General features: G+C 43.9%; 6 protein-coding genes across 7 annotated transcripts; 4 read left to right on the top strand and 2 right to left on the bottom strand.

The window, feature by feature from the left end:
* Positions 1–1,060: 1,060 nt before the first annotated feature.
* Positions 1,061–2,035, bottom strand: Bcmrpl49. Its single transcript, XM_001553685.2, has one exon. The coding sequence runs from the start codon at positions 1,958–1,960 to the stop codon at positions 1,322–1,324; it is 639 nt and encodes a 212-aa protein (XP_001553735.1). The 5' UTR covers positions 1,961–2,035; the 3' UTR covers positions 1,061–1,321.
* A 64-nt stretch (positions 2,036–2,099) lies between these two features.
* Positions 2,100–3,361, top strand: Bcnsa2. Its single transcript, XM_024691294.1, has 5 exons — positions 2,100–2,168; positions 2,222–2,677; positions 2,749–2,832; positions 2,884–3,110; positions 3,159–3,361. The coding sequence occupies exons 1-5, from the start codon at positions 2,166–2,168 to the stop codon at positions 3,172–3,174; spliced, it is 786 nt and encodes a 261-aa protein (XP_024547064.1). The 5' UTR covers positions 2,100–2,165; the 3' UTR covers positions 3,175–3,361.
* A 14-nt stretch (positions 3,362–3,375) lies between these two features.
* On the top strand, positions 3,376–5,045 carry BCIN_02g04180 (hypothetical protein). Of its 2 annotated transcripts, none has more exons than XM_001553687.2 (2): positions 3,376–3,787; positions 4,059–5,045. In XM_001553687.2, the coding sequence occupies exons 1-2, from the start codon at positions 3,540–3,542 to the stop codon at positions 4,912–4,914; spliced, it is 1,104 nt and encodes a 367-aa protein (XP_001553737.1). In that variant the 5' UTR covers positions 3,376–3,539; the 3' UTR covers positions 4,915–5,045. The 2 variants fall into 2 exon arrangements, with proteins under 2 accessions (XP_001553737.1, XP_024547063.1); XM_024691293.1 differs by having other exon boundaries at positions 3,867–5,045.
* Positions 5,046–5,047: 2 nt separating this feature from the next.
* On the bottom strand, positions 5,048–6,141 carry Bcatp4. Its single transcript, XM_001553688.2, has 4 exons — positions 6,020–6,141; positions 5,494–5,948; positions 5,212–5,434; positions 5,048–5,161 (listed from the first exon to the last, which is right to left on the bottom strand). The coding sequence occupies exons 1-4, from the start codon at positions 6,051–6,053 to the stop codon at positions 5,139–5,141; spliced, it is 735 nt and encodes a 244-aa protein (XP_001553738.1). The 5' UTR covers positions 6,054–6,141; the 3' UTR covers positions 5,048–5,138.
* Positions 6,142–6,227: 86 nt separating this feature from the next.
* Positions 6,228–8,287, top strand: Bcnoc4. The gene is made up of 3 exons (XM_001553689.2): positions 6,228–6,866; positions 6,914–7,799; positions 7,852–8,287. The coding sequence occupies exons 1-3, from the start codon at positions 6,259–6,261 to the stop codon at positions 7,990–7,992; spliced, it is 1,635 nt and encodes a 544-aa protein (XP_001553739.2). The 5' UTR covers positions 6,228–6,258; the 3' UTR covers positions 7,993–8,287.
* Positions 8,288–8,421: 134 nt separating this feature from the next.
* On the top strand, positions 8,422–11,745 carry BCIN_02g04150 (hypothetical protein). The gene is made up of 12 exons (XM_001553690.2): positions 8,422–8,751; positions 8,822–9,463; positions 9,634–9,647; positions 9,756–9,832; positions 9,927–10,025; positions 10,186–10,223; positions 10,288–10,321; positions 10,381–10,394; positions 10,512–10,539; positions 10,633–10,649; positions 10,925–10,989; positions 11,323–11,745. Exons 1-12 carry the CDS (start codon positions 8,644–8,646, stop codon positions 11,354–11,356), a joined length of 1,170 nt encoding a protein of 389 aa, XP_001553740.1. The 5' UTR covers positions 8,422–8,643; the 3' UTR covers positions 11,357–11,745.
* The last annotated feature ends 889 nt before the right edge of the window (positions 11,746–12,634 follow it).

The raw sequence follows: 12,634 nt of genomic DNA, 5'->3' as shown, positions 1-12,634 counted from the left end.
GAGTCACGGCCCATTTCTTTGTCCGTGAGTGAGTGAACCTTGTTCTCACGACAAAGGGAGCGAGGAAAAGTACTGAGCAATGCATTGTCTCTTGCGGGACAACAAAGAGGATAAAGAATACAAAGGAATATACAGAACAGCCCCAAATTTTCGTCAAGTGTAGGAACATTGCGAGAACAACTCAACGAGGATGCCTATAAATGTAGTCTTATTATATATCTATCATATGTCTCTCCATCCACTCCAGTTCAAACTCATCGACACTACAACATCAAATCTCCCAACAACGCCAACCAAAGCTTCAACATCATCTTTAGTATCATTATTTCTGACAGGAAAGATCTAATCAACCAGCAAGATGTGTATTCACAGACGTATGATCTTCACTCAATGCGGGCACACCCGCTGGGGCAGTGAAGTAAAAGTCTGTAATCAAAAACTCGCTTTTGACACATCGCCAACCACATCCATTGACTGCGACACGATGTATTCTCACCCATTACATACTATCAAACTTATCAAGGTGTGCAAGTCATGTCAGATCAAGAGAAGTAATACAGATAAAATCGCGGAAAAGTTGAGGCAGGCGTTGAAAGACATCAGAGAAAGTGTCGAGAGAATGGAGAAGATGCAAAAAGTGGTTGCGACCGCAAAGAAAGCAGAAGTTGATACTGATGTTGATGAAGATTTGGCGTCCTTGGAATCATGGGATTGAAAGGCCTCTGGCAGGTCATAGAATCATAAGATTCAGTCAGATCGCTGGCAGATCTTGTAAGATAGAAGAGGAGGATCGGTACCCACCGCAAGTTCAATGTCTTGCCGAGCAATACAAAATTACATTGAAAACTAAAATGAGAACGCAGAATGTTACAGTGCAGATGGATATGAAAGTGAATGGCATGCGGTCCTGGACGTGAGAAACGCATTGATGCATACTGCATGATTATAGATTCGCCTTTTATAGAGGATTATTTGGGTGTGAGAATGGAAAGGCCCACCCAGGTGACTTCACATGTGCTCTGCCCAATGTAGGCCATGTTTTGTGCATAGGCCATGTAGTTGAAGATATTGGTGTATATTTCCTTTTGGGATTCGCTTCCGCTGATCCAGAGTCTTTTTGATATAGTACATTGATCCCATCCCAACATATAGAACAGGCTGTGTTACTAATGACAACAGCTTGCCACATATATCTGCAATATAATTGCAAAATAATCCCACAGTGGCCTTCCCTCAATCCTAAGACTACTCACACTATAGCCTTAGTCGCAATTCCAGACAACCGAAAAGTGTACATGATCTTAATACCAGGAGATTGAATCTAACCCTCAATTTCCTCCACCGTCTTGACTTTGAGCTCGGCAATTCTCAATATGGTGTACTTGTGCTTGCTCTTCACGGTCTTTGTTTTTCTATTTCTCCTTTTTGTCTTCTCTTTGATCCTCATTGGTTCGGCTTCGGTGCCCATAACTCTCGCTCTGCATTCAAATATCCTCTCATCAAGATAAGGCGTTCCTTTCAATGTGTAATCTCTTGATCCAATACTTGAAGCGGTGTTGAGTCGGAGAACATCGCCAGGAACCACGCCGGGCATACGGAATGGGAGTCGTACTGTATCTCCTACAGTCACAAGGTAGGGCCGACTGTAAATGTGTGTGGTTATGAAGTGTGATTGTTGGGCAGTGAGGAGAGGAAGCATCTCCTTGACTGAGGGAGAAAGCGATAGCGGGGTGACGCTGGGGGAGGGCGCAGCCGGTGCCGAAGATGCGATGGAGGATTTCTCTGGCTTTAAAGATGCCGCGGATAATGGGCTAGCATGGCTGCTCTCGATGGGTGATTCGACATGTTGTGTTGTAGAGTTGAAGAACCGTGCTCGGCTTGGTAAAAGGAAGGTGGGTGGAAGTGTTGCACTTGGTATCCGTATGTCCAACAAGGACTTTCTCATCGTTCTGCTAAACATCTTGAGGTCGAGAACGTTGCAGATTCAATCAAGTCTTTTGATACCTGAATTCTACATTGCTGAACTTGTTGAAGCTTGAAGTTCGATGACTAAGCGAGATTTTTATTTTTGCGCTAAGAAATTTGTTATCGATAATCATGAGCCTCGACTTAATAATTTTTTTGAACCCGTAAAATTCCACGATCACCCACTATAATAATTCATCATGGTATGTCTGTAACTGTGTATCAACACTGGAAAATACTAATTGACCATTAATAGCCTCAAAATGAGTATATGGAAAGATGGCGCAAGCTACATGGTCGCCGCCTCGACCATGAAGAGAGATCGAGAAAGAAGGCAGCAAGAGAAGGTCATAAAGCATCTGATGATGCCCAGAAATTGACTGGTCTACGTGCGAAATTGTATCAACAGAAGAGGCGTCATGAGAAGATTCAAATGAAGAAGCAAATCAAGGCTCATGAAGAACGAAATGTGAAATCTTCTGCGCCAAACGAACCTTCGACCAAACCCTTGCCACAATATTTGCTCGATCGATCGAATCCTACCAATGCTAAGGCTTTGTCGAGCGCAATCAAGAACAAGAGAGCAGAGAAGGCCGCTAAATTTAGTGTGCCTTTACCTAAAGTCAGGGGTATCGCAGAGGAGGAAATGTTCAAGGTGGTGAAGACTGGAAAGAAGACCGCAAAGAAGAGTTGGAAGCGTATGATCACCAAGGTATGCTATTCTGACCCATTGATGTGTAGCAATTTGATATGTGAGGATGTGCTGATTTTGATTCCTCTTAGCCAACTTTTGTTGGACCAGACTTCACAAGAAGACCTGTCAAATATGAGCGATTCATTAGACCTATGGGTTTACGTTACAAGAAGGTATGTACTTTCTAATGCGCTCAACCTGACAGAGATACTAATTATGCCTAGGCAAACGTCACTCACCCAGAGCTCGGTGTGACTGTGCAGCTACCTATCATCAGTGTCAAGAAGAACCCACAGAACCCAATGTACACCCAACTGGGTGTTCTCACCCGGGGTACTATCGTTGAGGTTAACGTATCTGATTTGGGTCTAGTCACAGCTGGAGGAAAAGTCGTTTGGGGTAGATGGGCACAGATTACTAACAATCCTGAAAACGATGGATGTGTTAACGCGTAAGTTTATATCTATCCAATAGAGTTAACAGACACTAACTCTTCTAGTGTACTTCTCGTCTAAAACTTCCTTCTGTCATTAAATCTGCATTCACGCATGGTGTTTAGGCGTTGTAAAAACGGAAATGAAAAAAGGCTAGTGTGCTCGCTTTCAAATTTAGATGGAGGAGGCTGGCTGTGCGCCGTTTGGTCAGCGAAAACCAAGTAAAGTTAACATTATAATAAGAATTTATTTTCAAATGATTTTAACATCAAATCTCACTCAGTCTATCGATAAATTATGTGATAGATTATGTGACTGTTGACATCAGGATTTAACGCGTAACCCCTTTAGGCAACTATCGTAAGGCCTTTATTATATCCCAAACATAACTTTCGCAAGGCATTTTGTCAATCTTGAATATAATCTTCATCCCAACATACAATAATATGTCGTTAACGCCAGCACAAATTGAGGCAAGGGAGCTTCTAGCACCTATCAAGTTCCACCAAATTTTCAAACTACCGGCAACAGAAAAGCACGCAGAGCTCAAGGTGTCCTATGCCGTCGCAGGACCATCAGATGAGAATGCGCCGACTATTCTCTTTGTTGTGGGAATGCTAGGAATCAGATGGCTGGCATTCTCCTTTGATCATGTGGCCATGGAAGAAGGAGTGAGAATGATTTTTATTGACAGGTGAGTGTCATCGCTCTTTACGTTGCAGGGTATCTGTGTATCGTCTGATATTGGTTTCGCTCATCATTGCGTTGTCCAGAGTTCAAGGAAATATAAATTTGTGCGAATATGTGGCCAGGCTATTGAAGACACCCTCGTTCCCAATTTGATACCCCTAGTATCGGTGAGCCTAGTGGCGTGTAGGTGATGAGTCGTAATATCAGTCAATTGAAGAATTCAATAACAGCATGCCTATGAAGCTACAGAATTGTCTAAACTAATGCCTCCCTAGACCTGGTTTCGGGGGCTCTACTTCCGTTCCACTCCAAGATCGGTTGCCCATCTATCTGGAGACTGTTCCTCTTCTCCTTAAGCATCTGAACATTGAGCACGTTTCTCTTGCAAGCCATAGTGCTGGGACTATATACGCTCTCAACATCATTGCCACCCTCCCTCATATCATTTGTCCGAAACGTCCCAGGATCACCCTGCTTTCTCCTTGGGTTCATCAAAACTTATCATCGACGACCTTTCTTCAGATTGCTTCAAAGCTTCCCAATACTATGATCAATCATTGGGGTTCGGTTATGAATTTTGTTCTGAACAGTGCTACGCCGATGATAGCAAGTTCAGGGTCGGTTTTTTCTACTTTGAAATCTTCTTTTTCTCCTGCGGCAACTGGGGTTGCAATTCAGGAGGCGGCCGAACAGAAGGTTCGAGAGGCGTATGGTGTATCGAAAGAGACAAAAAGAGAGATGGATAGTCTGATTTTTAAATGGGCATTTTTGGAAGATACGACGGGTCTAAATGATGAGGCTCGATTGTGTTTGAAGAAGACAGATGACTGTAGCTGGAATGCTTGCGAGAACTACGAAGAAATGGTCAAGAACTTGGTAGAATTGTGGACCCAAAGGGTTGAAAGGAACCAGAGTGCTCGGCTGGATGTCAAAATTTACTTTGCCGAAGAGGACATAATGATTGGTGAGAAGGGAAAAAAATACTTCCGGAATTGTTGGACTAGCGAGGATTGGACTGCGGGAATCGCAGTGGACTGCGAACAGTTGAAGGGTACAGATCATGACAGTGTCTTGGACCCTCTCAGGAGTCTACGGGAGATTGCAAAAACAGCGAGGCAAACATTAGATTGAAGGCCGATACTGGCCCCTACGACAAATGGCACTCTCACCTGGCATTGTCATAGAGTGTGGGCGCTATAGGCATCTTGTGTATCCGTATGCACATATCATTAGACTTTGAAACAAATTAACGCATGGGAGGAAATGTTTTCGTCGACTATGGCACAGGTGTATTCTATTGAAAAAATAATAGAGTTAAAGAGACGCTCAATGGGCTATGACCTTTCTCTAATCTATTAAGCCTTGGATGCAACAATCTCTGTAGAAGGATTAGTATTTGTCAAATGTCAACGGTGAAAAATTACATACTCTCAACATCAGCAACACTTTGCTGTAAGATTTGTTGCAAGACCTTGGGGTTCTCGAGTTCCTTCTGGATCTTGGAAATGATGCTTTCTGAGAGTTCCTTTTGTTGACGGATCTTGACTTGTCCCTCGTATCGGACCCATGAGTCGAGAACAGACTTGGCCTCAGCAGCGAGAGCGGTTTGTTGCTCGAGTGCGTAAGCCTTGGCCTCGAGTTGGGCAGTTTCCTGTAAGTTGCGTTAGTTAAACTTCCCCGCAATACCCCATTCTCCCCCGCCCTACATACCTTAGAAACCTCGAAAAGAGTCTTGGTGATATCAACAACGCTGCCCAATTGCTGGACGCTCTCAATTCTAGTCTTGACGGCCTCAGTGTGGTCTGCACGGGCAGCATTCAAGATGTTCTTGATCTTATTGACTTGGCCAGTGGCCCACTCAGAGTACAACGGTCCACCAAACTTAATGACGGATCCCCAAATACTCAAAAGACAGAACATAGCAACAGTTTCTTCGTTGACGACATAGTACTCGTTGCTGAGGGCGTATAGGGAAACTCCTCCAGCTGCAGAAAGAATGGCAGTCTTGGAAACGAGAGAGTTGCCTGGGAGAGAGTCAAGGAGCGATTGCGCCTTCTTCTTAGGGTCCTCTGCTGGTACATTGGAGGAAGATGATCGCGAGCTCGAGATCGATGTGAGGGCCGGGAGGGTACGGGAAGAAAGAGCTGGTCGAAGACGAGCGGCCCCTACGTTGTGTCAGTCAATTGCGGCCAGCAGCAATTGTGGCGTATTTCTCATGTCCATATGTGCCACATACCTAAGGCGCTTCTTGTCAATAGTCTTGATGCCATTTTGATATGAGGGGAGATATTGTACAGCAGCTCAAATTACTTGAAAGGCTTGAGACGAGGTTCTTTCGGAATTCGCTTCCCACCTCACTTTGAAGTTTCTTATGTAAGGGTGCCTGAGGACCCAACAAATAGTTCGGATTTATCTCGATAAGAGAAATAAATTTCTAGAGAACTGGTAAAAGTAAATTTCGTCACATATTTAACAATGCCTGGCGCAATTCTTGAGTCGAAACGCCCTTCAAAAAGGAAGAGAGCTGTGTCAGACAAAGGGCCTTCGAAACGCGCACGATCTGAAGATAGTGAAGAAGATCCACAGGCACAGATTCTCCTCCTAGAGAGCGAAATCTTCGAGTCGAAGAAGCATTATAACAACATTGCAAGGCTGATTGGCATTGCGCGAGATGATTCTGAAGGTGCCGATGCGTCGATCCTGTCCGCGGTATCGTTATGCCGGGTTTTCACGAAATTGATAGTAGTTGGGGGTTTACAGAAAACCAAAGAGAGTTCTGCGAAGGACGCAACTGTGATCCAATGGCTCAAAGAAAGATATTCAGAATACAAGATTATCCTCCTTGATATGTTGAGCCAGGAAGATACTGCATCTACAGGATTAACTCTTTGTATGAGAATGTTGAAGATTGAAGGGCAGCACCTGCGAAACGGTCAGGATTACTGCTTTCCTACAGGCCTTCTTACGGATATGGTTCAGGTTCTCATTCGTCCTGGGAGTGATAGTACTGTTAGGAAAGAGTTTAGTGATAAGTTTGTTGAGGAGTACGATGATGTTAGATTTTACACGCTTGAAGCTATAGAGTAGGACTGCCTCCTATTTACGTATTCCTAATTGCTGACATTTTCAGGAAACTGGTTACTTCCCTCGAAGACAGAACCTTAGGCAATGATTCATTTGATACCGTCTATGAGATTTTAACATCGATATCATCAGTTCCTGAATCCAAGGACGAACTCGAAGATTTTTACATTCCCGCACCGAAGAAAAAGTCCCACGCACTCTACTCCTTAACGGAACATAAGAAGCGAGCGCAAGGAGCATGGTTAGCCTTGATGAATATGGAGATGGTGAAAGAAAGAAGGAAAATGATCCTTTCGAAAATTACCGATTTCATTGCGCCATGGTTTACTAAACCCGAACTTTTAATGGACTTCCTGACCGACTCATACAATTCTGGAGGATCAACTTCGTTGCTATCACTCTCTGGCGTCTTTTATCTCATCCAGGAGAAGAATCTAGACTACCCATCATTCTACAGAAAGCTTTATTCGCTACTAGACACGGGCATCTTGCACTCGAAGCATCGCTCAAGATTTTTCCGACTTTTGGATACCTTTTTATCATCAACACATTTACCAGTAGTACTGGTCGCAAGTTTCATCAAGAGGTTGTCCAGACTCACGTTGCACTCCCCTCCATCGGGAGTCGTTGCGGTTGTGCCATGGATCTATAATTTATTGAAGAAGCACCCAACGTGTTTATTCATGATCCACCGAGAGACTAGAGGGGCTGAAGCGAAGAAGATTTTAGAGGAAGAGGGGCTTTCCGATCCATTCCTGATGGACGAGGAAGATCCAATGTTGACCAATGCAATCGACAGTAGCTTGTGGGAAATCGTCACGCTGCAATCACATTATCATCCCAATGTGGCAACACTTGCCAAAATCATTTCGGAACAATTTACCAAACATTCATACAACTTGGAGGATTTCCTGGATCACTCTTACGGAAGTGTAAGTCAACATATGCCTAGTGTGCAGCAGATTTACTAACAATGTGATATAGATGCTTGAATCCGAGTTAGCGAAGGATGTTAAGAAGGTGCCTGTTGTTGAATATGAGATACCCAAGAAAATATTTATGAAGCATGATGCAAATGCTGGTTTGGAAGATTCCCTACCTGTGAAGTTGTGGAACTTCAGTTAGATCCTGCGAATTTCAGCGTTCCTAATTCTACATCGAAGTATCTTTGCTCAAAGCTATCGTGAGAAATGGCGTTTCTCTGTGTAATCACCGAGAACAAATTGAAGGTGGAGCAAAACTAATGAAGGGGTTCATATAAATCTCACATACAATTTCGAAGCTGGGCTTCCTCGTTCAACAATAATAATGGGGAAAAAGCTCCTTTTACCCCTCAAATGTCTACGTTTTCCGAAAACTATATGAATAGCGAAGTGTACATTTCAGGTATCGCGAACAATTACTTGACCTCACTAGATCATTTGTATAGAAAGCTCTAGATAAACATGTCCTTGCGTGATAACCTTGCATAGAAAACTAGTCCAAATGCGCCCCTTTCCACGGCATAAACAATTCAAGCATAGACATCCAGGAACTCAAAAGATCTACGGCAGCGACAATCTGCTATTCTGCGACAGAATAGGCCTTGCATGCCTTGTAATTGAACATTGAGCAATACTTAATGGCAGCGATCCTTGGCGACCGTTGCGGCTGGAAAGCCACACACTGCATATTCATTCAGTCGTAATTTCATTCAGTCATCACAAGGCTATATACGCAGACAACGCTGTTTCTATTCCAAATCACAACCTCAGATCTTTGAACTAACATGACAAAATGCCTCTTCTTGATTTACTAAAGAAAAAAGATAGAACCGCAGGAAATGATGCGCATTCTCCACGCGCCGATCCAGAAGCTGGTCCAGTTTTCACATTCATGAGAAGTGTAAGGCTGCTGCTACACACAGCGTACCAACTCATACCTTACTGCTACAACATGGCTAACATGACACAAGGATACAAATACACAAGAAGTAATATCACCACCAACTTTCTCTTCTTCGGAATCATCCCTGCAACCCTCGGTGTCAGTGAACAAACCGAATAATGAATTGCGAAGTAGTCGATTGTTTGGAGGTCGGCCCAGGAGTAACTCGCGCGAATCTGGAAACTCCGGCACATCTGGCGCATCGGTTTCTTCACATGTTAGTGATAGATCTACGTCGAGACCAGCACACAATAGCAAAAGAATATCAGAACGTTTTGGTTTGCGCAAGCATGAGGTAGGATCGTCGCATGTTCCTAGTGATTTACCGGAGATTACAGTGGAAGAGGCTGCGATAGGTGATAAAAATGCGGAGGTACAATGGGAGAAGAGAGCTACAATATTGGCACAGCAAAATGAGAGGTCAATAAGCCGACCAGGCTCATCTTGTGGCAGTCCACCAGATCGTAGGAACAGGAGTTCTGGCGAAATCCCGAGGGCATTAATTCCGGGAAGAAACCCTTCGGGCGTGGTTGCCAGCAGAAATGTGGATGATGATCTCCAGGAAGCTATTCGACTTCATGAGGAAGGGCACTTAGAAGAAGCCACAAAGCTATTTGAAAGATTGGCAGACCCTCATGGTGCCAATAATGCTCTTTCTCAAGTCTTATATGTAAGCTCTATTTGGTTCATTTCTATCCCAATTTCACCTGACATAGACTTGGTGAAGCTTAGCTAGCGCATCAACTCGATCAACTTTGTTTTCTTGGAATTTGCCGGAATTCCCAACAAAGATTTTCGATCAGGGGCACACTCCGGTCCAATTGCTAATATTTAATACAGGGTCTTGCTCTCAGGTACGTCAAGACGACCCTTCATGCGGCCTATATCACGCCGCCTGATCAAAGAATCAGTCTCTTCTGAATCTTTATTGCTACCATTTCGGGGCTTAACTAACAGTATAGACATGGCTGGGGATGTCAAGCCAGTCCAGCCGAAGCCGTCACGTACCTTTCGGCAGCAGCATCAAATGCAGCAGCAAGTATGTACCTACCCTGAGTATCCCGTCACGTTTCACATAGGTTCTTTTCTGTCATGATCTCTCATATTGGCATAGCGCTGACTTCGTGGACAAGTCGAGGAGCTTGCGCTACAATCCGGGAAAATGAAAGGGGGAGCTGCCAAGGGGGAGCTTGTCATTGCGATCTATGAGCTAGCAAACTGCTTCAGAAATGGTGAGGATATTCCACTGAGTTGTCAGCTTTGTTTCTGGTAGCTTCCTGCCACGATTCAAACTATTTGTTGATGATTTTTATACGCCCTTTGATCGTCAATGATAGCATCAAAAAATGAATTCCCTAATCAAGCAATACTGACATTTTTGGTCTTTACTAGGCTGGGGAGTCAAAAAAGATCCAACAGCAGCTCAGAAGGTAAGTGGACTCGAATCATTGGGTCGCGGAGAAGCCCGCTTGTACATTACTAACGTCGCTGTAGTACTACCAAACTGCTGCAGAACTTGGAGATACAGGTATGCATAAATCTTTCGCGAAAACTCAATTATCAGGCCATTCACTGACATTACCATAGATAGTATGAATGAGGTGAGCCTACCAAGTTGTCCTTCCAACTTGGAATGCAAAAATCTGCCGACAGCCATGTCGGGCTAAAATGTTGTGGTACATAGATTTTGATCTAGGCAAACTAACTATTCATCACAGGTTGCACGATGTTACTTAGAAGGATTTGGTAAGTGTCTTTATGTCTCCCCAACAACCAAGACCTTGAGCTCGTAATCTTCGCGTTTGCCTGATCTATTATACTGACCACTGCGCTCTCCAGGCTGTAAAAAAGATAAAGTAAGTTCGCCCGTGGTTCGCCAAAACTTCATATCCATCCACTCAGACACCAGTCTCGGATCCAACAAACAACTACTGTGGCTTGCGCTGTACGCATGGTTGCTTTACGTCGCATTTTGGGCAGCAATGGGGCAACCTTTCATGCAACTTCAACCGAATGCTCAACCCCTTGCAAACTCTTGAGATATTCCTAGCCAGTCATAAGATGAGGCTGATGGTTCTTTCTGGGTATGGTTTGCGTTACTATTGTCAATGCTAACTCAAATTTCTTGCAGTACCGAGCAGCGTACTATCTTCGCAAGGCCGAAAATGCGGGTGTAAAAACACTGGGTAATTCTTGGTGAGCTTTCCCTTTCCCTTGTTGAATCCATTATTTGCAGAAACCCCTTCTGGAAAATCTCCGCTTTGTGTGAATGACTTGTCCCAGCCTGGTTATCTTATGGTCTATATTCTTTTCGGCGGCAGTCCCGCTCCCCGTCATTTAGTGATGGTTCGTTCGTTCATTGTTTTAATAAGTGGGGTACGACGATATGCGTCCACCACCTTCGTGCATTTTAGAGGTACATTGGTACGGAAAATCAATTGGTTCTCATTGTCTCTTGGGCAATGTCGGTTATAAATGTACCCTTGTAAAGAGATGTTTGCTGATTTTTATTGGTTATAATGAATGTAGGATTTGGAAGGATAAATACAATCCTAAGAAGTAAAAATCCAGTTACGGAAGTTCTAGATAATAAGAACTGGGAGTGGGGCAACCCTTTGGAGATACTAGATACCTTTTTGGACGAACGACTAATGAGTTTGGTTCACGCGTTCTTGCTTGTTTTGCTTCGCTAAGCTTCGGGTCGGATCGAGAAAACGAACGGTTTTTAGTTACTTTAGTTACTCCAGTTGGATTAGGGGCTTTTCATCGTGTACGGGCCTGGCATTGGCTAATATTATTCGTTGATCTTTTATTTCCATCAGAATGCTAACGGTCACATTGGATTGGTGTCTCGGAGATCTTGACGTATCGCATGGTGTCTGAAGTGGGCTGGCTTATTCATGCCTCTATTAATACTAGTTCTTTTAATAAAATTTCAACATTCATCGACTAAACCTGATTTCAACTGTTCTCTTTTTTCACGCCTTGATTTATCAGGGTCTTGACTTAGCTCGGTTTGGCTTTGGTTTTAGTTTACTTTAGTTGAGTCTTGTGCTGCAGTCAGCATTTACCTAATTAAGTAATTAAGCATGAGTACGAGTAAATTCATCAGACAACCCCAAATCAACGCAGGTCAGGTGTAGTCATGACTGAGACATACAGGAACTGGACTCGTACGCTCACGAGGTTTTGTCTTAGCAGTCTCTGTCCTGCTGAAATGTCCACAGGTGGCACAGCACAGCAAAAGGCTTTGTGTAATCCATTATGGCGGGGCGTCGAAGCATTGGAGTGGGAATTTTTCGAGCTTCAGTTTCAGATCCTGTTGAGCTGCCTTATCTTATGCCTTATTTATTGGTATGTAGCTGTAAGTGGGTTGCATACTGTATGTATTTACATGATCTACAATGGGTCTTGGCTCCTTTCTCTCTCTCTGAATTTTCTCATTCGTTCACACATTCAAAGTATGATGTATTAGTTCGTTCGCACATGGTACCCCAGGATCAAAGTTAGGACGTTTCATCTTGTCATGTATGATGTAGAGATCCAATCCGAAGAGTCAATTCGGAAGAGTTTTCACTGGGCTATCTACGTACGTATGCGAGGCTGCGAGCGATGGGAAAGGCGTCATATACGTATGTATTTTATGTGTGGCACGACAACTCAACGCCGCAGTGCAAATTGTTGGGTTGCTGCGTAGGTGGGCTGGACGCTAAGTGCGGGAAGGATGGAGGATTTTCATAGCGTTGTTGGAGGCTTGGAAGTGGCCCGGGTGTGAGAAAATGTGATATGCCAGGATGGAATATGATATAGTATGACGGCAAGGCGGTGCAGCGAGCTTGAG

This window comes from Botrytis cinerea, chromosome 2 (assembly GCF_000143535.2).
Source record: "Botrytis cinerea B05.10 chromosome 2, complete sequence".
NCBI classification, from domain to species: Eukaryota; Fungi; Ascomycota; class Leotiomycetes; order Helotiales; family Sclerotiniaceae; genus Botrytis; species Botrytis cinerea.
This window is presented reverse-complemented; position numbering and strand designations above follow the sequence as displayed.

Coding starts and splice junctions, on each gene's coding strand:
- Bcmrpl49 (XM_001553685.2), bottom strand. CDS start 1,960: ATGTTTAGCAGAACGATGAGAAAGTCCTTGTTGGACATACGGATACCA.
- Bcnsa2 (XM_024691294.1), top strand. Junction 2,678..2,748: donor GGAAGCGTATGATCACCAAG/GTATGCTATTCT, acceptor GATTCCTCTTAG/CCAACTTTTGTTGGACCAGA. Junction 2,833..2,883: donor TGGGTTTACGTTACAAGAAG/GTATGTACTTTC, acceptor AATTATGCCTAG/GCAAACGTCACTCACCCAGA.
- BCIN_02g04180 (XM_001553687.2), top strand. CDS start 3,540: ATGTCGTTAACGCCAGCACAAATTGAGGCAAGGGAGCTTCTAGCACCT. Junction 3,788..4,058: donor AGAATGATTTTTATTGACAG/GTGAGTGTCATC, acceptor ATGCCTCCCTAG/ACCTGGTTTCGGGGGCTCTA.
- Bcatp4 (XM_001553688.2), bottom strand. CDS start 6,053: ATGGCATCAAGACTATTGACAAGAAGCGCCTTAG. Junction 5,949..6,019: donor ATTGACAAGAAGCGCCTTAG/GTATGTGGCACA, acceptor GACACAACGTAG/GGGCCGCTCGTCTTCGACCA. Junction 5,435..5,493: donor CTCTTTTCGAGGTTTCTAAG/GTATGTAGGGCG, acceptor CGCAACTTACAG/GAAACTGCCCAACTCGAGGC.
- Bcnoc4 (XM_001553689.2), top strand. CDS start 6,259: ATGCCTGGCGCAATTCTTGAGTCGAAACGCCCTTCAAAAAGGAAGAGA. Junction 6,867..6,913: donor TACACGCTTGAAGCTATAGA/GTAGGACTGCCT, acceptor TGACATTTTCAG/GAAACTGGTTACTTCCCTCG. Junction 7,800..7,851: donor TGGATCACTCTTACGGAAGT/GTAAGTCAACAT, acceptor AATGTGATATAG/ATGCTTGAATCCGAGTTAGC.
- BCIN_02g04150 (XM_001553690.2), top strand. CDS start 8,644: ATGCCTCTTCTTGATTTACTAAAGAAAAAAGATAGAACCGCAGGAAAT. Junction 8,752..8,821: donor TTTTCACATTCATGAGAAGT/GTAAGGCTGCTG, acceptor ACATGACACAAG/GATACAAATACACAAGAAGT. Junction 10,224..10,287: donor ATCCAACAGCAGCTCAGAAG/GTAAGTGGACTC, acceptor ACGTCGCTGTAG/TACTACCAAACTGCTGCAGA.